The sequence below is a fragment of the Lissotriton vulgaris genome, chromosome 3_1 (genome assembly GCF_964263255.1).
Source record: "Lissotriton vulgaris chromosome 3_1, aLisVul1.2, whole genome shotgun sequence".
Classification (NCBI taxonomy): domain Eukaryota; kingdom Metazoa; phylum Chordata; class Amphibia; order Caudata; family Salamandridae; genus Lissotriton; species Lissotriton vulgaris.
The window spans coordinates 938,143,520-938,169,715 of NC_141689.1; the positions used below are offsets into that span (position 1 = coordinate 938,143,520).

At 43.9% G+C, this 26,196-nt stretch overlaps 1 protein-coding gene across 1 annotated transcript in view; it reads right to left on the minus strand.

The window, feature by feature from the left end:
- Positions 1–26,196, minus strand: part of TRPM6 (transient receptor potential cation channel subfamily M member 6) — a 720,746-nt gene that overhangs the window by 43,506 nt on the left and 651,044 nt on the right. Inside the window, exons 35-37 of the mRNA XM_086961279.1 lie at positions 15,577–15,659; positions 11,684–11,889; positions 764–815 (exon numbers count right to left, since the gene is read on the minus strand). Of these exons, the coding sequence (XP_086817405.1) occupies positions 764–815; positions 11,684–11,889; positions 15,577–15,659 (341 nt within the window). The remainder of the gene's footprint in view (positions 1–763; positions 816–11,683; positions 11,890–15,576; positions 15,660–26,196) is intronic.

The window sequence follows — 26,196 nt, forward strand, 5'->3', positions numbered from 1 at the left end:
ACAGGATATTCGGCATGTTTGCGATGAGCCACCCATCCTCCAAACTCTAATTCAGACCCTTAATTCAGACCCTTAATTCTCAGAGTGTATTGTGCTTCTTTCTTGACCATACTATTTATACAAATGTTAGACTTTTCTCTAAAAAATACCCTTGAATGGAATTTGGGACAATGTTAGTTTACATGTCAATGAAAGCAACACTACTGGGTGGACAAAAAAAGGTAAGATTAGCATCAGGGAGTGCTTTACCATTACTCAGAATCTCAGAATCATACATTCACTAAGTTATTTAAACTTTTATGGGCCCTAAAACCTAATCTTTCATCTGACTAAGCACATTGTTACATGTTGTCCACCTCATTTCATGATGTATTTCACAGTTTCATTCCTGCTTAATTAAAAACTATTATCATTCATATTGCTATAATAAACTGTTCAGACAGTTGTTAAAATGTTCTTTGCATCCCATTCACAATTCTTTCATACAAAAGCATAGGTACAATGTAATTCTTCTGTAGGATGCCTGCAGATAGCTCTTTTCTACGAATCTACACCAAAATAACCTGTTTAATCGTTCACTTAGAAAGCAGACTACATAGTCTCTACATAACTAGCACATCTTACTATTAAAAAACATCTTTGCAACATTTGAATACACATTGATATGCTCCTGGGGTGGACAAATCAACAGAAAATGTCCCTAAATTCAAAATGTAGACAGCAAGTTTCAGAACAGAAACCTGTTAAATGATGTTATACTTACTGCTTGTCTTCTGGTTTAATCACAGATGGGTCTGTAAGATTTTCTCCAACACCTGGAGAATACAAATTCAAACAAAGAAAATGAATGGAGATCACAACACATATTGCACATTTTACTAAAAGCAATCATTAGTAGGAAATGATCATACCACTCTGTCACTCTGTATGCAAAAGGCCCCTTTAATTACAACTGTCAAACAGAATACTTAATCCTTTGGTTGAGCTGCACAAGCTACCCTGTCAACTGCGCCAACAAAAGGTTCTAAACCTACCCGCCTCCCCTAAATAACTCCCACCCCCAACACCCCAACACCCCAAACACTTCTGAACTGCACACAACCTTTGATATGTCATGAGTCCTTGTGGTCCTCGCACCGGAACCCACATTAAATCTGAACTGAGTCTGCTCACTCTTGGACGAGGCACTTTTCCTTGCCCCAAATATTGGATCTATTTTTCTTTGCTCGGTCTGAAACCCTCCATCTTCTCACAACCAGCTGAAGAGTTTCCTTTCCTTCACTACCAGAAACACCCCACCCTGAGGTGTAATTTCTGTTACCCCCAACTCAGAGCTTCTGGGAGTATTTCATCCACCCTTCCAATGACCTTGTCAAATCTTCTTAATACAGGTTGGTGCCCTGCTCAGACAAGCTCCATTGTGCCTGAACAAATGTGGGGGCTCGAAACCAGTCCCCCAGACTCCCAATAGCTCTGTTCCCTTCTTTCTACCTGCTGAAACCCCCATTGTCTAAAATACTGTGTATCATATACCTTTCAGAGACAGGTAGCATTCTGCCGCTACTTAGTTGTAAATATAAATGGCTTGACTGAAACATGTACTATGAAATTGCTAGTCTAAGTCTAACCCTTCTGCAATTTGCTGAGATATGCATGCAGAACCTAATTCCCTCACTACCATGATTATTATCGAATGTAGCTTATAATAATATTCAGAAAACCACATAAAGTATTTTTTTTTAAAGTCTTTGAAAGAAACCGGAGACTGTAACTCCACAGGTGAAAACATAGCTTCAGTTCTATAGAATCCCTCAATAAAAAAACTGCCTTTAAAATAATCTCCAAGATCATACAAACGCAGCTGGTGGCGCTACAACAAGAAAAATATTCACTGAAGAATTTCAAGTGATTTCATGAAGAGTATATTCTGGAGAAAACCTCAACACTAGTCAGTCATCAAACTGAGGGAGAAGCAAACATAGGAATAATGGAAAATAGAAACCAATATTCTCTATGGGGATTTGATATACTAGAGTTCAAGGATGGCCGCCACATTTTAGTTCACATGTGTCCTCTTTTGGAATGTGACTTTCACTATTTGGGTGACATCTTAGTTTGCGAAATATACACCAAACCCTTCCCATTTCAGCTTCAAGTTTAGAATTAAAGACTATTTACTTAAATCTGAATTCAATATTAATTACCTGAAAACAGTACTCAAAATATAAAAGTTCTGAATAATTAAATCTAAGAAACTATAAATGTACTCAGAGTCAGAGTCAAAAACACTTTATTCGATTAAATTAAAATCATAAAAGTATGCTATACATTCATAGTTGATCATAGGAGTATACAAAAGAATTTTTATATAAATAACATTAAAAAGACATTATATACAAAAAAAAAAAAATTGCATCAAAAGATTTAGCAGCATCTTTACACTGTCTATAGTTTCCTACAAAATTTCATTTCATTTGTACGGTTTGTACTATGGTGTTTGTTCGATGGTCTATTTACAGTAATATTTACAAACCTATAATACAATCATTTAACAGTGCTACCCCGACTGGGCGTACAATTTTTAACAAAGGCTAAATCAGTTAATCAGTGATTGAGGTCTTTTTCGACGAGACCTAATAGATGTTGTGAGAAAATTTGCTACCCCATACATAATTAGAGGTGTTTCCATTAGCTGTAAAAACAGAAAAGCCGATTTGACTTGGGTAAACATTTGATCTTTTAATATGGGCTTAATGTATTTCTCTCTAGCAGTTCTGAATAATGGACAAAAAAAGAAAAAAAGGAGAGAGTCCTGATCTGAGAAATCGTCACACTTGCATGGGGCGTTCTCATGGGGTTTACACCATTTACTGTATTCTCCCAGCAAGAAGTGAGACTGATTAAAGCGAAATTTGGTGAGAAGCCACTGGTGGAAAGGTTTGTTTACTATCGCCAGGTATGGTTCGATAGCTAAAGATGTGATCGTCAGAAAATGTGACCTCACAGTTGGCTTCATAATTTCGCATGTTTCTCTTTCAGCTTCTCTTTTCTTTGTATATTCCAGTTTTGCCCAACTAATGTCATCTTTTTTTAGGCCTTCAGGGTTGGTATATAGATCAGGGCGGTCCAGATATTCTGCTATTTTCTTGATGTATGAAAGCCACTCAATCTCTGCCACACGATCCCACCCCATGCAGTCTTTAATAATCGTGTGATTTAATGTTAAGTTGGGATTAAGCCAAGTTTTAATCCATGCCCTTAATGGTGCAAGAGACAACATGTCTTCAATATAACCCACCCCTAGTTCCATATGTATTGAGAAAGCAGGTGTGGATTTTGGTAAGCCCAGAACGGATCGCAAGAATATGTTCTCTGCCCTTTGGATATGGGTTGTGTTCTTATATCCCCAAATAGAGGCTCCATATCTGGCTATTGCCAGGGTTTTGGCTTTGTATATGGATAATATAGCCTCTGGTGGTTTGCCGCCAAGGCGTTTGGCGAACCCCAATATAGCAGCAGATGATCGTTTCACAGCAGCGGTCTTGTTCTGGATTTGTGGTGCCCATGTCCCTTTCTCGTCGAACACCACTCCTAGGTATGTGAAGGTTTTAACCTTAGTAAGTGCGGCACCATTACAGGACAGGGTTCTGGTGTTACTTTTGGAATTACCCACAGCCATGACATGCGACTTTCCTGCATTAATCACTAAATCCAAATCTTGCATAAATGCCCCAAATGTATTGAGTAGGTGTTGAAGACCCCTAGGGGTCCTTGACATCAGTACCGTGTCGTCAGCATATAAAAGTACCGGCGTCACGGAACCACCCATGCGGGGCACGTCTGCAGAGGCAGTTTTTAGGGACTCGCCCAGGGAGTTAATATAAAGTGAGAAGAGCATGGGTGCCAAAATGCACCCTTGGTGCACTCCCCTTCCCGATTTAAAAAAGGCGGTACAGTTCCCTTCTTGGGACATGCGGATAGTTGCCCTTAAATCACTGTGGAGTCGCGCCAAAAAATCCACGAGTGCGCGGTCCAGTCCCTTTTCAAGGAGTATTGTCCACAGCTTTGACCTATTAACTAGGTCAAAAGCTGTGGACAAGTCCATGAAGGCCAAGTACATCATCCCCCTTGATGCTACAGTATATTTGCTCAGTATAAGGTGTAAATTAAGGCATTGATCTTCTGTACCTCTGGCAGATCTAAACCCATACTGCGCTTCACACAAGATGTTTTTATCAGTGGTCCAGGCTGAGATTCTTTCTAGTATTATTTTGCCCAGGATTTTAAATGAAGAATCTAGCAGAGATATGGGTCTGTAGCATCTAGGGTCCCCCCTTTGACCCTTCTTAAATATGGGGATGATGACAGACTGTGACCAGGTAGTTGGGGGTCTTATCTTGTCTATACCAACTACATTGAAGACATTAGTAAGTACAACTGACCACATTGCTGAGTTTGTTTTGTACATATCGGCGGGTACGCCATCTGGCCCGGGGGCCTTCTGTGATGACATATCCTCAATTGCACTCTGTACCTCTTTAATAGTGAAACTTAGAAGGGGGACTTGTGTGTCAATCGGTGTTAGATTTGATTGTCCTAAGTCGAGGTTGCTGCCGTAAATTTTTTGGAAATGGTCCAGCCATTCCTTCTCAGGGATATTTACCTCCAGTGGCGCGTTTTCTTTCCCATTGAACAAAGGTGTATTAACAATGGTCCAGAATTTTGCGCTGTCCCTCAGGGTTGCTTTTTCATACAGATCATCCCAGGCCTGTTTCTTAATTTCCCTTTTCCTCGCTAGGATATCCTGATTATACTGTTTCCTAAGCCTCGCCACCTCCATTCTATCACGGGGCACCTTTTTCAGTGCTTTATGGAGTTCTCGATGTGATTTGGAGCATGCGTTATTAAACCACCCCTCTGCCTTTCTCTCTCTGTTTGTGGACTTACATTTTAGGTCATCTGCCACCTGGCGACAGATTTTAGGTCATCTGCCACCTGGCGACATGTACTCATAATCACGGCCATCTACCTTGATTACATGATTAGCCTCCATGGTAAAAGGTGTTCCACCATAATATTGTTTCAAAAGTATAATGGGACACAAATATCATGTAAAAAATTATTGTTATGTCTAAAATATCTTGGGATAGAATACTGAAGGTAATTTTTGAGGTACTTTATATATATGTATTTTATGTAGTTGTATAAAATGGATTTTTTTATTTTGTTGTGTTTATTATCTTTTATTTGATAAGTTATTATTATTTTACTGTTATATCTGATTGCCTTAGGGTAGTCTTACAACAAACCTTCTCCCCCCCCCCTATTTCATTGCATTTGTTCTTGTTGGCTTTATGAAAATAGCATCAATACAAAAAGATCCCAGTACCCTGGACGCGGATTAATATTCATCTAATAAGGCATATCTCTGTGCTGGAAAGTATATAATTAGATTCCTAGTCATTCCTAGTCACCCGCCTACTCTACATTGAGTTAGGCGTTTGTCTTCAAATGCCTATCCGTCCAAAACAGATCATTGTTTCTAACCATAAAAAACAGAGGGGGAGAATCCAAAAACTGCTTTCAACTCGACACAACCACCTACGACTGCTCAACTGAGACAGTACGTGATCCCACACTTAGAACAAGACAAACATAGAAAATGTGTGGTGAAGAGGAAGGCACCTCACGGGAGAACACCCTCGGGGTCCTAGGCAGATGTTTACCAGTTTCTTGCACCTTTCTCATGATTGGTCGCCATTCCTCTTCAAAATAAAGTGTCCAAAAACAAAACCATACGTGTTTTGTGCAGAAAAGACAGGTGCAAGACAAAATCATCCAAGGACTCACTCCTTGATATGACAAAGAAAAAGTGATTAAGATCAACAGGGGGTCCCGAGGGCTGACAGGGGGTCCCGAGGGCTGACGAGGGCATTTGGAGCACTCACCGGGGGTCACGCCACACTCCTGCAGCTGTTGGTCTCCGGCCGCCGCTTCCTCCACCACGCGGCAGCCGGCAGGGAGACTACAGCCCCCAGCATCCTTGGCGGTGACACGCCCACCGGGAATCGCGCACGGAGGCGCACTAAAGGCGGGGGTCCCTGCGGACGAGCGGGGGTCCCGAGGGCTGACGAGGGCATTTGGAGCACTCACCGGGGGTCACGCCACACTCCTGCAGCTGTTGGTCTCCGGCCGCCGCTTCCTCCACCACACGGCAGCCGGCAGGGAGACTACAGCCCCCAGCATCCTTGGCGGTGACACGCCCACCGGGAATCGCGCACGGAGGCGCACTAAAGGCGGGGGTCCCTGCGGACGAGCGGGGGTCCCGAGGGCTGACGAGGGCATTTGGAGCACTCACCGGGGGTCACGCCACACTCCTGCAGCTGTTGGTCTCCGGCCGCCGCTTCCTCCACCACGCGGCAGCCGGCAGGGAGACTACAGCCCCCAGCATCCTTGGCGGTGACACGCCCACCGGGAATCGCGCACGGAGGCGCACTAAAGGCGGGGGTCCCTGCGGACGAGCGGGGGTCCCGAGGGCTGACGAGGGCATTTGGAGCACTCACCGGGGGTCACGCCACACTCCTGCAGCTGTTGGTCTCTGGCCGCCGCTTCCTCCACCACGCGGCAGCCGGCAGGGAGACTACAGCCCCCAGCATCCTTGGCGGTGACACGCCCACCGGGAATCGCGCACGGAGGCGCACTAAAGGCAGAGGTCCCTACCGCCTCGCGGGACGCGCGCGGGCGGCGCCGGGCTAAGCCCGGGCAAAGGGCGGGCCCTCTGTGGCCCTCAGAGGCACTAGGAGGACGGGACGGGCCACCACTCTTGGCTCCAGCTTTGGAGAAGGTACAGTCAAGCTCCTTTTCTTCCATCCCTATTGCCTTGAGCTGCTATAGCTGTTACCAGGATAACTGGATTTTAGTCACCCAACTTCAATGTCCGTCTGGGAAGAGCTGAATGCCCTCTGTGGCACACACTACATCCCGGATGCCCTATCCCCCCCCATAGTGTCTCGAGACACTGTTCAAGCTATCTGCTCCCCCCAGGCTTCCTCCGTTACAACCCTCCCTCCATCTAATAAATGCAGCACCTCTGTACCCGGACCCAGTACAGCCTCATCACCTGTGGATAAGGCTGAGGTTCGATCCCCCCTTCAATCGTCTCTTCTGGCCCAAATCGAGCTACTGCTTGATACTGCTCTCTCTCCACTGGTTGCTAAAATAAATGATCTGGGAGATAGACTGTGCAGGATTGAAAAAACGGTAGCACAGTCATACCCACCGACTAGAAACACTGTAACCCCCACACGCTCTTCCCCCACTAATACCCACAAAAGGCCTACGGACAATGCACCCAGGATATTGCAAACATGTGACTCCCCTGTTACACCACCTATCCAAAGTGACCACAATATCACCCGTATTCATGATCATGCCCCACAAAGAGCCCCTGTGATCACACTAGATGGAAGACATTGCATCGATTTACCCCCCGTAGCAGCCCCATATGTCACCATTCTCTCTGGGGTCCCCGCTCTCAGACCAGGGAAACGCGAACTGCATCGGGACCTACTGAACAAAGCCATTTTTTGGCTCCAAAAGAATAGACCATTACCTTCCTGGCTAGACGGTGGGATACAGAGCGTCAGAAGGGTGGGGTGGCTTGGTCATCTGCCCAAAAATTTTCCGGGGGACTTGATTCTGGTGAGGTTTAAGGACAGGAACACTGCCCCCTACTTGCGATCTATCCAGCCAAAACTTGTAGATGGCTCCATTCATATTTGGGACCTCCATGACTTTTACCCTGGTCCTCGGGCACCGAATCACAATAACTGCGGGTGAAAAAGGGGGATTCTGTGTATTATGGGGTTTTTATTTAAAACTGCTTATGCTAAACTATTTTTGTTGGGTCTTAACTCATTTTTCTTTTAACTAGGCAATGTTATGTTGAGTTATTTTTAACGTGTATGTATTTTATTGTGTTGCTTTTATGGCCAAACGCCGAATAAAGCTTATTTGATGATGATGATGATCAACAGTCACACCAAAGTTACAAATTTATTACTAGTTATGGTGTGTACTGGTGAACTAAAAAAACACCCTTGGACAACACTCTCAAAATTCAGAGTGTTGTCCAAGGGTGGTATTTAATTATGGCCTTGTCTTTCAACTAGACAGTTTCCACTATGAGGATGTCCAATGCTGGTGCAGTGACCAAGTGGTGAGCCCTGATGAATCAGCCAATAAGTGTGTAGGACAGTGAAACATGTTGGCTATGGGTATTGGTATGCGATGTTAAGCTACCAGCCTTTTTAGTTCACCAGATGCTTAGTGAGTGGTGGGCTATCCCTACAGTACCCTTATTTCCCTCTTGGCTCCCCATTGTATTGCATGCTTTATGAAAATAGCAACAAATGCAAGTTTAAGCTCCTCGTGTACTTTTGCTGTAATTTTGCATAATTACACTACAGCAAGTTACACGCGGTGTATCCTTCTCTCATTAGTTGGCGCTGAAGCAGAGCAGCAGTTTCAAACTGTGACAGAGAAAAATTTGGTAAACTTGCTTCCTCACTGGGTAGAGGATTCCTAACAGCTTGTAACTGATATACAGGATAAAAAACATCTGAGAACTGTTGGCATAAAATGTAATTTTCTATTCGAGCCTTAACCATATTGTTGTGTATGGCAATAATAGCTAATCCTATTTCATTCAAACAGTAAACATTTGGATTCATGATACCCTAAAGACCATGAAGAGCATCTGCTCCGGAGCACCTTCAGACCCCTGCCCACCACACATCTTCCACAGCCCTCCCTCCTTCGAGACCGCCACATTCCCGACAACTGGAAGCGCACAGAAGTCAACCCCCTCCTAAAGAAACCCTCAGTAGAATCGAAGGACCTCAAGTACTTCAGGTCCATCTTGCTGCTTCCTTTTGCAGCCAAGGTCATCCAAAAGTCATCAACACCCAGCTAGCATACTTCATCGAAGCCAACAACATCCTAGACACCTCGCAATCCAGATTCCACAGCAGCTACAGCACGAGACCTCCTTCCTTGCACCACATCCGCGCCCTCCTCGACCAAGGTCAAATGGCAGCCCTCATACTCCTGGACCTATCAGCAGCCTTCAACATCATCTCCCACCGCACACTAACAACCAGACTCCACGGCGCCGGTATCCAATGGAAAGGCCCCAGACTGGATACGCTCATTCCTCACCGGCAGAACACAGAGAACAAGACTCCACCCTTCCTCTCAGAGCCGACAGATACTAGATGCGGCATATCCCAAGTATCCTTCCTAAGCCCCATCCTCTTCAACGTCTACATGGCCTCCCCTGCAACCATTATCAGAAACCATGGCTCAACATCGTGTCCTACGCCGATGACACCCAACTCATTTTCTCCCTTACTTAGGTACCTGACATCACCAGGCACAACTTCCAAGACAGGAGGAAAGCAGTTGCAACCTGGATAACGAAACGCGGCCTGAAACTCAACTCAGAGAAAACAGAAGTACTCATCCTTGGCTCCACCCCCTTCACATGAGACGACACCTAGTGGCCCCCCGCCCTCGGAAACCTACCCACCCTGACAGACCATTAACGTATCCTCGGCATCATACTGGACTCATCACTCACTATGAATCGCCAGATCAACGCAGTCTCCTCCACATGCTTCAACACCCTCTGCATACTACATATTACATTCAAATGGATACCATCTGACTCCAGGAAAATAGTCACTCAGGCCCTCATCAACAGCAGACTTGTCTATGGCAACGCCCTCTATGCCTCAATCAACAATAAACTCCTCTGGAAACTTCAGACCGTCCAGAACACCACAGCCAGACTAATCCTCGATATCCCATGGCACAACCACATCACCTCAGTGACTTCCACTGGCTCCCCATCGAAAGAAGAATAACTTTCAAGCTGCTCATGCACACCTACAAGGCCCTCCATTGGACCACAATATCTCAACAACCGCCTCTCCTTCCATGCCCCCAAGAGAAACCTCCGCTCAGCCAACCTCTCCCTAGTCACTGTCCCGCACTTCTACATGAACAGAGCGGGTGGAAGGTTCTTCTCCTACCTCGCAGCCAAGACCTGGAACGATCTCCCCTTCACCTCTGGCGAAGCCCGACACTGCACCAATTCAGGAAAGACCTCAAGACCTGGCACTTCGAATTACACTAACGGAGCTGCCCCCCCCCCCCTCCTCAGCGCCTTGAGACCCTAACAAGTGAGTAGTGTGCTCTACAAACCCCTGATTGATTCATTGACACCTGAGCAGGGAATTAATATGGGCCTTCCAATCTGTCAGACCCACGGTTCCAGTGTAGGGATGTTTGAACTTCTTTGCTTCTCCGTATCATCCACCTTGTACTCTGAGAAGGCTAAAAAGCCAATCCTGTGAATACAGGGGGAAAGCGGAATTGGGAAAGACACATGTCACTGTGTAGTGCACTCTCTTGGACCTGGTATGGATTTGTCTCATGCACTCAAGTCCTAAAGAAAATAAACAAACATTTATTATATTGTCTTCTGAACTGAACTATTTCACATTGTCTAAAATACTTTATATGATATATCTTTTAAAGTTGAGTAGCATTCTGCAGAACCTGTGTGTTTGTAAATATAAAGGGTTCACTTTCACGCCGATGTCATCCCACTTGTGTCTGGCCACTGCAGCTCCAAGGTAGAAAGGGTATCATGGGTGGTGCTTTTGCACAGCCAAGATCATCCAGAGTCTTCAGACACTGCTCTCCCCGTACAAGCGCTGGACTGTTGCCTGGGATGATGAGAGAGGCTCTCACAAAGCTGCTCATCAAGATTGCTCAGGGTCTCTTCTCTCACATTGAAAGCAGACTGAACACCATAGTTTTAGGAAGCAAGAGAGGAAGGAATGCAGAAATCAGTGGGAAGGTGGCAGGACGAGAAGTATTTTTTTTTGCTCCTTGGATGAGGGAGGGTAGTGTTTTGTGAAGGGACAGTTTGGCATGATGAGAAGAATTTGTTGATCTTGGGGCACAGAAGTGGTGGGCATTACACACAGTGGTATGATTGGGTGGTCTCATGCAAGATATTTTAAATATTTGGATGGGGAGGAACTGATACTTACAAGGGTGATGTGGATGGGTGGTGGGATGCAAAGTATGTTTTTTTAAATATTCAGATGGGAGGATTACCAGCAGATGGTGGTGATGGGTAGTAGGACACCAAGCATTTATAATTTTGAAAGTACAGTACAGGGTTGGGGTGCGAGGGGGTAAGGCAATGCTATCTATTGCTATCCTATGACTCAACTATCCTTGTTCTTTTCATCTGACAGGAGGTAGGGGATTTCGGGGAGGTACATACATCAAACATTTGTAGAGGATTTGCTGTCAATAACAGGGACATTGCCACCTCACGGTAGCAAGTCACATCATAGACAACTAGAGCTTCATTCTTTTTTGCCAATGTTACATTTCTTGGTAGCCCTTAGTGGAAAGCACCCAGTTATTGACCGCTATCCACCAATAATTCTATTTGCTTTGGTTTGTTTTATTATTCCGAAGCAGTCTCTAAAACAAAATCCCGACCTATATGCACATTTTGTTATAAAAAAGTTTGCTGAAATCTGGAAGCACTTTTATTCTTTCAGCTTTCTAAAGATCACTGGATGTGTTATGCATTTACCTTGTAAATCCAGCACAAGTAGTTCTCCACGCGTGTACTCATAGCTCCAGTGGGAAAAAGACAACAACGTCTCCTCCAGCATGTTGCTTGGTGTGATTTCATCTCCGTTGTTATTATTGTACTTTCGAAACTCCCCAGTCATGTACTTCTCGATGGTAAGCCACTGGTTGGCTGAATGGCAGTAAATTAAAAACACTTCCAGAAACCTAAGGAGAAAAATTGATTCAAATTTAAATTTACAAAAACCATTAAAGTTTAAAAACTCGTAGTACATGCTTTTAGCTAACATTACGATCATGTTTTTACGCTATGAACTATCAGTCAAAAAAAAACGGTACTCTTTTTTTTTATTTTAAACAAAATAGGACCATATATTTTTTACAATGTTTGCCTGCATAAATTGTACTAAGGGAAGCAAAAGTTCTCAATGGCACCCGCATATTCCAATCTGTGATGCACAAATAATGACTGTGTGTTCTCTATGGGTGCAGGTGGGGTACTATGACTTGGCAATATTCACCTGTTGGGTTTACAGCCCGATTCATCATTGTGAAGTTTTGCTAGTCTGAAATAGCGATTAATAAGGAATCGCTATTTCAGACTCGCAAAACGGGATTCATGTAGGAATCGCAATATTTTTTGCGATTCCTACAGGTTCCTTATTTGCGATTAGCTAATTGCTAAAGGCCCATAGGAATGAATGGGGAGTTATTCCTTATTTGCGATTAGCAATTAGCTAATCGCAAATGAGATTGCGATTTCAAGGGTGCAGGGGTGTCCAAAGGACACCCTGTAACACCCCTGAAATGTAAATTTACACAGATGTTACACACACACATGTCCAAAGGACATGTGTGTGTGTAACATGCAACTTAGAAAAATGCTTTTAAAAGCATTTTTCTAAGTTTACGCTATTTACCACAAGGTTTGACCTCGCGGTAAATAGCGGCCAAAAATTGCGATTAAGCAAATTTTAAAATGGATCATGAATTGCATTTAAGAAATCTCAAATAGATATTCCTTAATTGCTATTCCTCACAAATGTGCGAATTCTTAAATAGCAAATTTTGTGTTTGGGATGATGAATCCCAAATGCAAAAATTGCACTCGCAAAGGGCCAGATTCTCAGAATCTGGCCCTTTGCGAGTGCAATTTAGCTTGATGAATCAGCCTGCAAGTGATTCTTAGTGAGACTCCAGGGGCCTCATTTATGAGGCCTTGCGTGAGTTCTGCGCTTCCGATGCGTCACTTTTTGTGACGCATCGGCAGCGTAAAACATGCCTCTTGTTGCGCAATATTTACAAATTGACGCATCTAAGCAGATGTGTCACTTTGTAAACCCCTGCGCTACATTATACCTGTGCCAGGTATAATTTATGCAGAGGGGCGTTCCCCTGCAAAAAGCGCGTAGAAGTGACGCAGTGAAATCTATGAGATTTTACTGCGTCACTTCTAGGATGCCGTTGGTCCAAAATCTTGCACCTGCCTCACAGCAGGCGTAAGACTGACGCAGGCCCTTTCACATGGGGCTTTCCCCATGTGAAAGGACGCATTGCTGGAGTTGCGTCACTTTTGTGGCACACTCCAGCAATGCGTCACTTTTGCGCTTACAGATATGTCAGAAATACTGACGTATCTGTAACTCCTTGCGACATGATGCGTCATACATTAAATATGATGCATCAGGTATGTCGCAAGGAGTGCGCACTGAAAAGTGACGCATCGCTGCTTTCACGCAGCAATGCGTCATTTCTCATAAATGAGGCCCCCGGTGTTCCCATTGCAGATAATGGAAACACCCACAAAATTAACACTTTATGAGCATTCGTGAACATTAAAATGCATCTCTTACCCTACTGTTTACGCCTATTTATAGGTTTTCTATAATCAAGTTCTATCGGCCTGATTCATGAAAGACCCGTTTTGCGAGTCTTTAATAGCGATTCATAAGGAATCGCTATTACAGGCTCGCAAAACAGGATTCATGTAGGAATCGCAAAAAAAAATGCGATTCCTACATATTCCTTATTTGCGATTAGCAAATTGCTAATCGCAAATAAGGAATAACTCCCCATTCATTCCTATGGGCCAAAAGGCCCATAGGAATGAATGGGGAGTATTCCTTATTTGCGATTAGCAATTAGCTAATCGCAAATAAGATAGCGATTTAAAGGGTGCCAGGGGTGTCCAAAGGACGCCCTGTAGCACCCCTTAAATGCAAATTTAAACAGATGTTGCGCACACACATGTCCAAATGACATGTGTGTGTGCAACATGCAACTTAGAAAAATGCTTTTAAAAGCATTTTTCTACGATTTCGCTATTTACCACGAGGTTTAACCTCGCGGTAAATAGCGGGCCGAAATTGCGAAATTGCAATTTTAAAATAGATGATGAATTGCATTTAAGGAATCTCTAATTGAGATTACTTAAATGTAATTGCTCGCAAAATTGCGAAATCGCTATTAGCGATTTTTGCATTTGGGATGATGAATCCCAAATGCAAAAATCGCATTCGCAAAGGGCCAGATTCTCAGAATCTGGCCCTTTGCGAGCTGATTTCGGCTTGATGAATCAGGCTGTATGCGCCCAAAATCCGCCATCGATCGAATTGAATTGATCTTCTCCACAATAATTTTTACCAATTTCACAGCTGGCAAAGAGCAGCATACAATTCTCTTTGCAGATGTAAAAAAGGAAAGGAAACTTGTTTCCTGGGATATGTAGCAAAAATTACTCACCACATTGAAAAATAGATGACAAGATTGACAGTGCTCTGTTTTTATTGTCAATGTCTATGGCAAGCTACATACACCATAGCACGCACGACAACTCATCTCTGAGGTTTTGAACTGTATTACACTATGGAGGACTATTTTGGAATGTGACGTGGATTTTAGGATTGCCAAGTAAGAGTTAATTTGCTCAGACTTAGCCTTCGTATGTCTGTGAACCCAGCAGGGAAAGAACGCCCTTCATAAATGCCAATACAATGCAATACTATAAAATACCTATTTATAAACAAACCATTCTAAAAAATATATTCCTTAGGTAACAGAGTTGAACAATCAGTCCTAATTTTTACTAACTTCAGTAGGGAACATTATTTCCATCCTTTTTTTCAAATAATCTACTGTACGGTAGCTGCAATCAGGGGCGTAGCTTCAGGAGTCGGAGTGTTTGGGGTGTTACATACCCCTAATAAATGTATTTCGTAGTAAATAGTTAGGAACAGGTGCCTTAAGTCGTGTATGATGAGGTGTTTGTCAGATTTCACTTGGGATTTTTACATACACATGCAGACAAAAACACTCACTCTTTTCTCTGTTTTTATAGGTCTTAAAAAAGATTTATTATTTGACAAAATAATCAGTTATAAGCACCCCTCACAACCTTCCTACTGTTCCTTATGGAACTCTCCTGCCCTCTTTCTTGCACGATGTATTTCAACCCAAGTGATTGTTGGGAAATATGAAGCTCACCCCCTCCCCACCCCCCAATCTTACTGACCTAGCTACGCCCATTATTGCAATTGATTATCCATGTCTTTATAAATACACGCTTGTGATTTGATCATGTGATGAAACATTTGCTAAGGAGCTTCTGTCACCTACTCACTCCTTTTTACACATGAGCACTGTTCACTATAAGCAAACAGAAATATATTTCTTTTAATACATTTTAAATGTACTAGACATTTTGGTTTGTAAAAATGTATAATCAATTGTTCTTCCACATATAGTATGTGTATCCTCAGTTATCCCACTGAAGTAACAGTATAACAATTCATTCCATTATTGTTTAAAACAAAATGACAATATTTAAAGCTGAATTTGCCTTTAACAACCATGCATTATGTCCTTTGCTCTTGAGCATGTAGGGCAGCATCTTACCTTAGTGTGTAGGGTATGGTGTGAGGCTTCACTTGGTTAAAGGTGTATATCAGCTTCTGAGCAGCCCTCTGTTGTTGAATTTCCTAATAAAGTGTGAAAATGTCAAGTCTTTATAGTTATGCACATGTTATTATGACAATGAATGAGCAATTCCTTAACACTAGTTGACATTTAAAATTCTAGCCATTCTACTATATACATGTGTATGTGTGTGCATGTGTGAGAAAGATAGAAACTGAAAAAACACTGTACATTTAGATAAAAGACCTATCATATGCACATTTTTGTTTGTCCTCAGTCTGTGTTTCATTCTAAATCAATGCCTATAGGTGTGACAGTTGCTAATATATCAGTAATTCTAACAAGGTTATTAAAATATTTTCTAGTTGTCTTTTGTGATAAGACATAAAAGTCAACAAAGTGAACATGATAACTTTCTTTTAAAAGCCACACATTATGCCCATTATACCACTTCCTTTTGCATTGCTTACATATATTTGTATATTTGACCTAGCCACATGGGCAGCATCAAAATATCACATGTAATTGGAAAATACACTAAAGCTACAGAGGAATAGCATAACATTAATGATAATAATGGCCAAGAGTGGAATAAACAGTTGTGAGGATCCAAGTGCAATCTTTCAAATAGATTCTGTATATGTGGATCTTCAGGTTTCACGTGCAAGATAGATTGTTGTAGTATGATGTCTTCACGTAGGTTGTTCCAGAGACTTGGTTACAGACTTTAGAAGGCTTGGGTCAGTCTTTTGGCTTTTCTTACATTAGCAATTTGAAGGATCATCTGAGGTTTTTTCTATTCCATCCAGTGCCTGTAATGTTGTCTTTTGAACAGAAAGGTAGACCTACATGCCGATTTTGGGATTTCATGCAAGCCAATTTGAAATAAATTCTCACATTTATGGGAAAACGTGAAGTTCTTTCATGAGGGGGCAACATGGTCTAATTCCTTTTGCCTTTACAGAGTTAGACAGCTGCATGCAGAAAGGGTCTGGGTGAAGGCTGGTGCTATTTTGTGTGCACATCCGTCTACAGCATTGTTTCCATCGAGGTACGAGAGAACCAAGAACTATACGGTGGTCCTAGAGTCTTCAGGTGGGACAGAAGGTTTCATAATCTTGAAAAGGTGGAGGTAAAATGAAACAGTGTTGTACATTTGGAGATGTGAGAAATCAGGAGGATAGTTCGGCCACTGGTGAATCCAAAGGATTGGGAATGATTTCTAGAGCAGAGGGAGTTCCTAGCCATTTATCAACTGAAAGCAAAGACCATGAGATGAGTGGAGAGTAAGCAAAATACCATTTTGGAAGGATTAAGTTTGAGAGCTAATGTATACATCCATTTTTAGAGATTTCCCATAAATACTTTATAGAGAATGATGTCTGATGTTATTGATATTTTTAGATAAGGTTAGGTGTCATTGGAGTAGTGCTGTGATGTTATCCCTTTATTGTGAAGCATAGGAGCAAGATAATTTATGTAAATGTCATAAAAAGGAAAAAAAGATTGAGCCTTGGGTTTTACAGTATCTGAGAAGATTAGAGAGTGATCTTGAAGAACAATCCATTTTCACAAATTTAGATGTAGATGTGATACTTGGTTAAAACCATTTTACAACCAGGAAATCCATTCCTATTCTGTTACATAGGTTGTTAAGTAGGTGACCAGGATCTCTGGTATGAAACGCTGCTTATAAATCTAACAGCCCCAAAAGGCAGACACCTTTTACATCCAGAAAAGGTATGGCATCATTAGGGATTTGTATGGAGGTACTTGCGATTCTGCTTTTATGACAGAACTCCGATTGTTAAGAACTTGGCAAGTTATTGGTCAAGATGTTTGAAAGGAATTGCAGAGAATAATTTAACAAGTACTCTTCCAACTAAGACTGGTTTTAGGTTTAGATATCTTAGGAGCTCATACTTGACTTATTCAGTCAGGGGTTTGATCTGGCCAGATTAGAGAGAAGAAGAATATATGTTGTCACATGCCATCAAATCATAGAGTGGAAGATGTTGAGAAATGGTCATTGTGGTCCTTATAGCATGTTTTTATCAGGTTTGCTGATATGGGATTGTCGGCATATATGAAGGATTTATTTGAAGGCATAACTTGTAGAACAGAGTTCTGTATGTGATCTCAACATTTTCATATCTATAGTTGGCAGTGCTTTACCGACCAATCAATCAATCACTCACTTAATTAATCAATTAATCAATCAATCAAAATGTATTATGTGATTCTTAAAATCATATAAATACAGCAAATAATTCGAACACTTCTGTAAAAACACTGTGTAAAAACACGCCCCATTAAAATAATATTTCCTAAATCAAAACTTATGTTTCAGACATGTTGAAAATAATTCAGTCCTGCAGCTTATTGCTCTATGCAAGATTCCGCTCAGGTCATGTACAGTTAGACATCTGAGATATCGCCAAGCCCTGACTGTCCCTTGGGTGGTGGTATAGAGTGTGTTATTCATAAAATGTCACTGATGTATAGTATAAATCAAAGCTTGAGGCGCACACTAAAAAGATTCATAGTGCTTCACAGTTTGGAAGTGTGTATAGGGAGTTTCAAGGCTTGACTTATCACATTAAAAAAATACATCTGAGCTCAGCATGTAGGATCATGTCTTTATGAATTTATGTTTGACCTTGTAGAATTTGAATAGTGTGTGGAGTGTATGGAGTGACCTTTGACCCTGTCCTCAGGTAGGTCGCCCCCCAGCCGCCTCACGGTCCTCCTGTGACGCTGCCCCCGCTGTCGCCGGCCCCTGCCGCTGCCTGGTGCCGCGTGAGTCCCCTCTGCTGATCGCTGTACTTTTATTGTTTTTTATTGTATTTTGTGACTACTTGTAATCTCTCCTGTTGTGCCTAGTACCCCCTCTGCCTTCTGTGCCCCCTTGTTCCCCCGTATTGCCTCCAGTGTCCTGTCCCCCGGTTCCCGCTGTGCTTTCTTCCCGCCGCTGCATCCCTGCGGCCCTGCCCCGCTGTTCCCATTCGCCACCCCACTTCCGCCTCCCAGCTGCTCCTCCCTCCCACAGCCCTCATATGGATGCCGCGCGGCGGTGAAGGGAGCGACCTTTGACCCTGTCCTCAGGTAGGTCGCCCCCCAGATGCCACACGGTCCTCCTGTGATGCTGCCCCCGCTGTCGCCTGCCGCTACCTGGTGCCGCGTGAGTCCCCTCTGCTGATCGCTGTATTTTTATTGTATTTTATGAATACTTGTAATCTCTCCTGTTGTGCCTTGTACCTCCTTTGCCTTCTGTGCCCCCTTGTTCCCCCATATTGCCTCCCGTGTCCTGTCCCCCGTTTCCTCGGTTTCCTCTGTGCCTTCTTCCCACCGCTGCGTCCCTGCAGCCCCGCCCCGCCGTTCCCATTCGCCGCCCCACTCCCGCGTCCCAGCTGCTCCTCCCTCCCACAGCCCCTCATATGGAGGCCTGCGGCCGCGCAGCGGCCGTACCGCTGGCGCGCCAAAGGCAAGTCCGTCTGCGCCCGTCCCCGCCTGGACCGCGCCCAGCGCCACAACCCCTAGCCCCCGCCAGAGCCAGGGAACTCGCCTGAGATACGACTCCTCCACCCTCAAAGCACTCAACACCGGACGACAACCCGCCTGCTACAGAGCGACCCCGAAGCGAACACAGGGACCCTTCACCTGTCAAGCCTGCAAATTCACCTGCCTCCGAACCTGCAGAACACCCAACGGACCTAACACCAACAACAACCACCGCAAGTGCATCTTCCTTAACACACGCTCCGTCCACAAGCACGCCGTCGAACTCGGGGACCTCCTCAGTGAGGAAATATAAATTTTATGGTCAAGTTGTGTTCCCTAGCGCGTACCCCACCGTCTCCATGTACCAGCTTAAAGTGCATGTAACTTCCCTCCTGTGCCAGCTATGAAGACGCAAATACATTTGCGTCCAACGTTAACATGTCCTCTTTCAGACCCACCCTGAATGGGTTAAATAATCCGTTCCTAAGTATGCTATGCCAACGTCTTTTTGTAGTGTACCTTACACGTTTTTCAGCTCTGGCAAAGTAGGCCCTGAATTTCTGCCATCGAGCCTTTTTTTCTGGCTTCTGACTCTGAAAGCCTCAGCCCAGGCTGCCTCTGTACCCGTGAACTCTGACTTACTTCCAGCGCGGCCCACCGCGCTTAGCTCAGCCTGCTGCCTGCCAAGACTGACTACAACCTTCGAATTATCTGTTCCGCTCCTCGAAAAATACATTCCTGCCTACTGGTTTCAGTAAACATCCCCCTCAGCTGCAGAGCCAAAGGGCCGGCCTGTCTCCATGCAAGTAATTCATAGCCTCTGTTACCATGCTCCCCTGGAAGGCCCATGCCCCCACGCTTCTCATGCAGACACTCAGGCGCTTATACACGCATTCATAGTCAGTATAGAATAGCTTCTGCCCCAGAGACCTTTTCCGTCCAGATAATATGGTTCCCAAACATCAGATATCAGATATGATAGAAGTACGAGTTGATCTGACATGCCAGACTTCTGTCTCTTTCCGTCAGTGTAAATGTCAAGCCCCCTGCACCCTCCAGTTTCACGTCAATCACACGTCATGCAGCTGCGCGCGCATCCAAGCTTCCGATTTCTGCTGACATTGCAACATTTCTGTTTAGTGCCACCCCCTTGTGACGCCTACCTGTGACGATTCTAGCACACACCTCTAGTTCACGCCTAGTCCACGCCTTCTGATTACGTACTAGTAACACGTGGATACTGTTATCTTGTCTTCTCTCAGCTGTTACGCCTACTATATTGCTTTCTATGGTGTAAATTAAGTATATAAGCTATGTATTGTCAATAAAATAATGCTCTATCCCTTCTTCCACCCCTGTGGTGGGAAGAACATGATATCCAGGTCTTGACCATTCCTTTTTAAGGAATAAAACCCCTAAGAACTCTAACACCACGGACTCTGTTTTTTTCTTTCCGATTTGAGTTATTATTGATTAAGTACTTACCTGCATAGAAATTAAGACGGTAAATTATATATTTACAACATTTTGGCGCCCGAACAGGGACCCCTCCCCCACCTCACGCGCCGGTTGGTGCGTTGCAAGCTCTGTCCCCTGCCATCAGCTAGAAGGAAACTACGCGTACCGGCAGGATTTCCTGTATCTCCCTCTGGCCCACAGAGGTGACGAAGACTGCGATCAGTACCCAGACGAGGCGGTGAGGAGTGCGGAGGATCCCGACCAGAGCCTAGCCGAAAGAAGCAAGGTCCGAGGTGTCAAGAGGCCCACCAGTTTTCCGAAGTTTTCCGAAGTTTTCCGAAGTATCCACGTGTCGAGTCCAGTCCAGTCCAGTCGAGTTTTCCGAGGCTTTCTGTTTCCGTGCTTCCCGGTGAGTACCATTGCTGGGACGTATCTAGACGGGTTTGGGTACACAAGTCCGGTCTGCACTGTTTTTAGACAGTGTATCTGTACTGTTTAGCAGTACATCCGTTACTTCAAGTTTCTGCACTGTTTTAGCAGTGTATCTGTGCTGTTTAGCAGTACATCCGGTATAGGGGGTAGTCATATATGTCTCAAATGTCTTCTTCATGTGATTAATGTCGTGGTATGAGTGTGACTGTTTTTAATGTGCATTATTGTGTTCTTGTATAACTAGCCGTATCCAGTATTAAGTAGCAAGGATTGAGCATTCCGTACTAAGTAAACAAGATGCCGTTTTTCAACAAGTTAAAGCAGATAGGAACTAGGAAAGGGATACTAGAGGAAGAAATTCCTATCCCCCCTAGGGACACTCCAGGAAATTTTATGTACCACAAGCATGGCATAGATGCCATATTATATCTAGATTTATGGGCCGAGTATACTAAACATCTAGACGAAAGACACAGATGGCCTGTTACCGGAACATGGGATGCCGAGTGCATCATGAAGGTAGAGGAAGCACTATGGAAAAAGAAAGCCAGACAATCTCAGAAAGACGCCATAGAGTTTTGGCGTAAGGAATCACATAAGCGTGCTGAAAAAGAATTACGTAGAGAAGACAGACTTAGAGAATCCGATAAAGCCCAAGAAAACGAATTAGTTACTGAAGGGATCCGAGTAAAATCAGAGCAAGTAGACCGTGCACGAAACAATATCGTAAACGGTATGTATCTCGCGGCCGAGGGTTCGCCTGAGGCCATTTCAGAAATACCGAAAAATCTGCCGCCACCATTGGTTCCAACTAAAGTAACTCATAGGACCACTAAAGACATATTCCTGAATTCCTATCTAGAGGATGTAGCACCCGCTTACACCAATCTGCCTGTCCGCGCCCTGCCTAACGACAGGGACGGGGGTGGTAACCCGCCCCAAGATCATATTCCGCCAGTACCACAACAGAATCCTCCTGTTCCACCACCTCCACCACTTCCCGTACCTAAAGTTGATCTATCGAAACCACGTCTACCTGACCTTACTAAAAGACAAATTCAAGTTCAGATACAGACTCCACAGAGAGATAATGTTCAAGCTTCCGCCTCAGGAGGTGCGACCGGGGGTCTTCACACCCCGCCATTAACGCGCAGGTTACAGCTCGGGGACTTGCAGAGTCCTTTCACGTTCAAGTCACCCCGTCTCGACATACTCAAAGAAAACCTTTCAGTTTGCAGATATGATCCAGTACCCGGCAAAGACGATAGAATGATGATGGCATCATTACGGTTAAGATCTGCTACTGATTTCCTTATGTACTATGCAGGAATGAAGGAGCGTCTCGATAGAATATATGAGTTTGTTCAGACTGGGAAAGACCCTGACAGTATTAAGGATGCCATGGAGCATCAGAAAGTTGACGTTCAAGCACAGATACTACGTTTTTTCATAAATTGCCTAATAAGAGAACGAGACAGGCCTGGGACAGATCAGAGTGAATTAGATGCACTGAACAGGTGGGGTCAAAATATATCTGAAGGAAAACACGACAAGGGGACTTGCATAGCCAGTATGTACAAGAAAATTAGAAAAGAAGTGATAGAAATACACAAAAAAGAGAGAGAAAAGGCTTCCTCCGAGGAGGAAGAAGAACTTGAAGAACCAGAAAAGACTACAGACACTATAGCGTATGTAGGTAAGGGAACTTACCTTAGGAAAGGCACTCGTCCAGAAAGCAAGAGAGTATTCCTCTCTGCCTTAACAAACCCGAATTCTTCTGAACATCAGTTCCAAGAGACTGATAAAAGACTCCGAGAGAGAATGGGGTACCATGTACTCAATTCTATGGATGAACAAGAACTAGCCCGGTCAGCCATATTATGGACTCAAAATCCGGATATATATAATGATGACACCGTAGCGCAGACATTCCTGAACCTTTCCCCAGACGAGCAGAAATTAGCAGGTGTATACATGATTCAGCACCTCCTCACGAAATACAGAAACCAACATTCTGATCCAGGTCCCTTACATGAAACATTAGAAGCACTACTCATGGATAGATGGAGAGGTCTCAGTACCAAGTTAATACAAATAATTCTGGAACAACGACATAGATATAGCACTTTCATAAGCTCTGAATATGTTCCCGCTCCGCCCCCAGAAAGAAAAACGTATCATATGGAACGCCTGAGTGGCATTGAAAGTCAGAACCCATTACGAGAAGTGCACCCAGTTATGGGTGAGGATCATATCTTGAAACGTGTGTATGTACACACGCCACTAACTAAGTTAGAACTGTTAGAAATGAAGAAACTAGTCCCGTGCCATGATAAAGACCCTGCAGGTTTTCACCGAGAGCTTAAAGACATGTTACTGATGGGGGATTACACATATGAAGATATCATGAAAATGTTAAAGGTACTGCTGCCCACGGGCATCTACGAGAAATTAAAGGAAAAAGAATGGGAGGTGGGAGAGAAAAAGATTGTATGGGCAGAAATAGAAGACGAAGAGAACAAACGTGTCCCAGGGCTAGGCCTTGGGGAGAAAACTAAAGCATTACCAGGTTTGATAGTACAGGTTCTGCCAAGATTATTGACAACTAGAAAAGAAGACTGGGATGCAATCTCAGCATGTAAACAGAAACCCGACGAAGATACTAGTGACTTTTATTCAAGATTCGAGAAATGTTTTATTATTAATAGTGGTCTTAAACCAAGTAGCGAGTCGTACCCGCATCTTTTTGTATCCAAGTTAGTTGAGAATTCCCTATTAGCAGTCAAGAATCGTGTATACAAGGTTGAGAGTACATGGCAAGCAAATACGCCATCACAAATGTTACAAATGTTACAATACCATCAGAACAGAATTAGAGAAGAACAGGATCAGGAACAAAAACGTATGAAAGACACGAAAATGAAAATGTTAGTAGCCCAGTCGGTCCATACCGACGGAAACAGAAAGGGTACGACCCAGACAGGTCACGCCGCAGCTCCCGTTAAAGGGACATGCAATTATTGCAAGCAGCCAGGTCACTATGTACATGAATGTCCAGTTCTGAAACATAACATATCAACAGGTAAAACTAAAGAGAGACCGCATCCACCAAGACAAGATCAGGTTCAGCAACAAACCTCACAGAATGTACAGCCCATGCAGAACACACAGCCTATGCATGCTTCACCCCATACAGCACAGACAGTAGCAGTATCACAGCCACAGCCTCTTGCCGCAACTCAGCAAGTTTCACAGCAGATGTACCAGTATGCCCAAGGTACTTACCCCGATTACCAACGATACGCATGAAACAGCCTAGAGAGGGAGATGGGTTTGCCTCTTATTGAAATTCCTGTAGATCAAGAAGGTCCTTATGTACACAGTCAAGTATTGGGAAAAGACAGAAAGTTTTTAATTGACACAGGGGCAAGCCGCACCACTATAAGCCATGACGAAGTCCCAGGGGCACCCCTCTCAGGCTCACAGAATGTTTCCCTTGGTTTTTCAGGACAGCCCATTGTAAATGAAGTATCAGAACCAGTCCCCCTGGCTGTGGGTCCATTATCACGAGTTACAGACCTGTTACTCACGAAATCATGTCCAGAAAATCTGTTAGGAATTAAAACGTTGAAGGCTCTAGGAGCCATAATTTGCTGTTCCCCGGAGGGAGTTAGACTCTTTCTGCGGGATTTCAAGGGTCATTATGTGTTGCGAGAATTTGACGTCAGATTGAAAAATGTACCAGATCACTTGTGGGCAAAAGGCCCAACTGATGTAGGTTGTATGCATATCACACCATACCGTGTTACACTCAAGACAGGAGTTGTTCTACCACGAATCAGACAATACAGGTTACCCCCCGATGCTGTAGTGGCTTTACTGGAAATCATTGAAGAGCTCATTGCCCAAGGAGTGGTCGTAGAGACCGACTCCAATATCTGTAATTCACCCATCATTCCAATTCTTAAACGTACTGATCCCAATGCACCGCCAGTATATCGGCTGGTGATTGATCTGCGAGAGCTAAATAAATGCATTGTACCACAGTACCCTGTGGTCCCTGATATCTCTTCCCTATTAACTGCTATTGATTCAGAAGCAACGTTCTTTACTGTAATTGATCTCAAGAACGCTTTCTTCAGTGTACCTATTGATCCAGAGAGCCAATATCTCTTCGGATTCAGTTTAAATGGACGAAGTTTCAAATTTTCCCGCGCACCTCAAGGATTCACAGAAAGCCCCAGCATCTATAGTCAAGCACTGAAAAGACAACTAGATTGTATTCAAATGCCAGTTAACACCGCTTTACTGCAATACGTCGATGATCTGCTGATCACCGCACGAAGTGAGCCCGAATGTGAACAAGCATCACTGACAGTTTTACATTTTTTGGCAGACAAGGGACACAAGGTGTCCCCTTCGAAGCTACAATTCTGTGTTCAGCAAGTTGTGTACTTGGGTCACTTGCTGTCCAAAGTGGGGAGACAGCTCACTCCCGATCGCATTCAGTTAATTGTAAATATGCCACAACCCAAGACACAAAAGGAAGTGCGGGCCTTTATAGGCCTCACCTCGTACTGCAGACAATGGATTCCTCAATATGCATTTCTAGCTAAACCACTCATCCAGTTAACGACACAGGAGGCAGCGACTTCGACTGTCCTCCCTTGGACTCAGGAACACACACAAGCCTTTGAGGAATTAAAGAAAGCATTATGCCGAGCACCAGTTTTAGCAACACCATGTTACAGCAAACCGTTTACACTTTTTGTTACAGAACGTGATGGCACAGCATTGTCTGTCCTCACTCAAGACCAAGCAGGCTCGCATAAGCCTTGCGCTTATTTTTCAAGTACATTGGATTCAGTAGCCCAGGCACTCCCTGCGTGCTTAAAGTCAGTAGCAGCAACAGCATTAGCAATCAGACAGAGCGATTCAATTGTTTTAGGCCATCAGTTAACAGTACAAGTTCCACATTCTGTAGAGGTTCTTTTAAACAGAACCCAGACTCAGCACTTGACCATAGCACGACTGACAGGTTACGAATTAACGCTATTCCAGCCACACATAGAAATCAGACGCTGCAGCATTCTGAACCCAGCAACACTGTTACCTTCAATTAGGACAGATCCAGCCCCGCATGACTGTATAGAAATCATTAATGCAGTAACAAAGCCCCGACGAGACTTAACAGATGTTCCACTGACA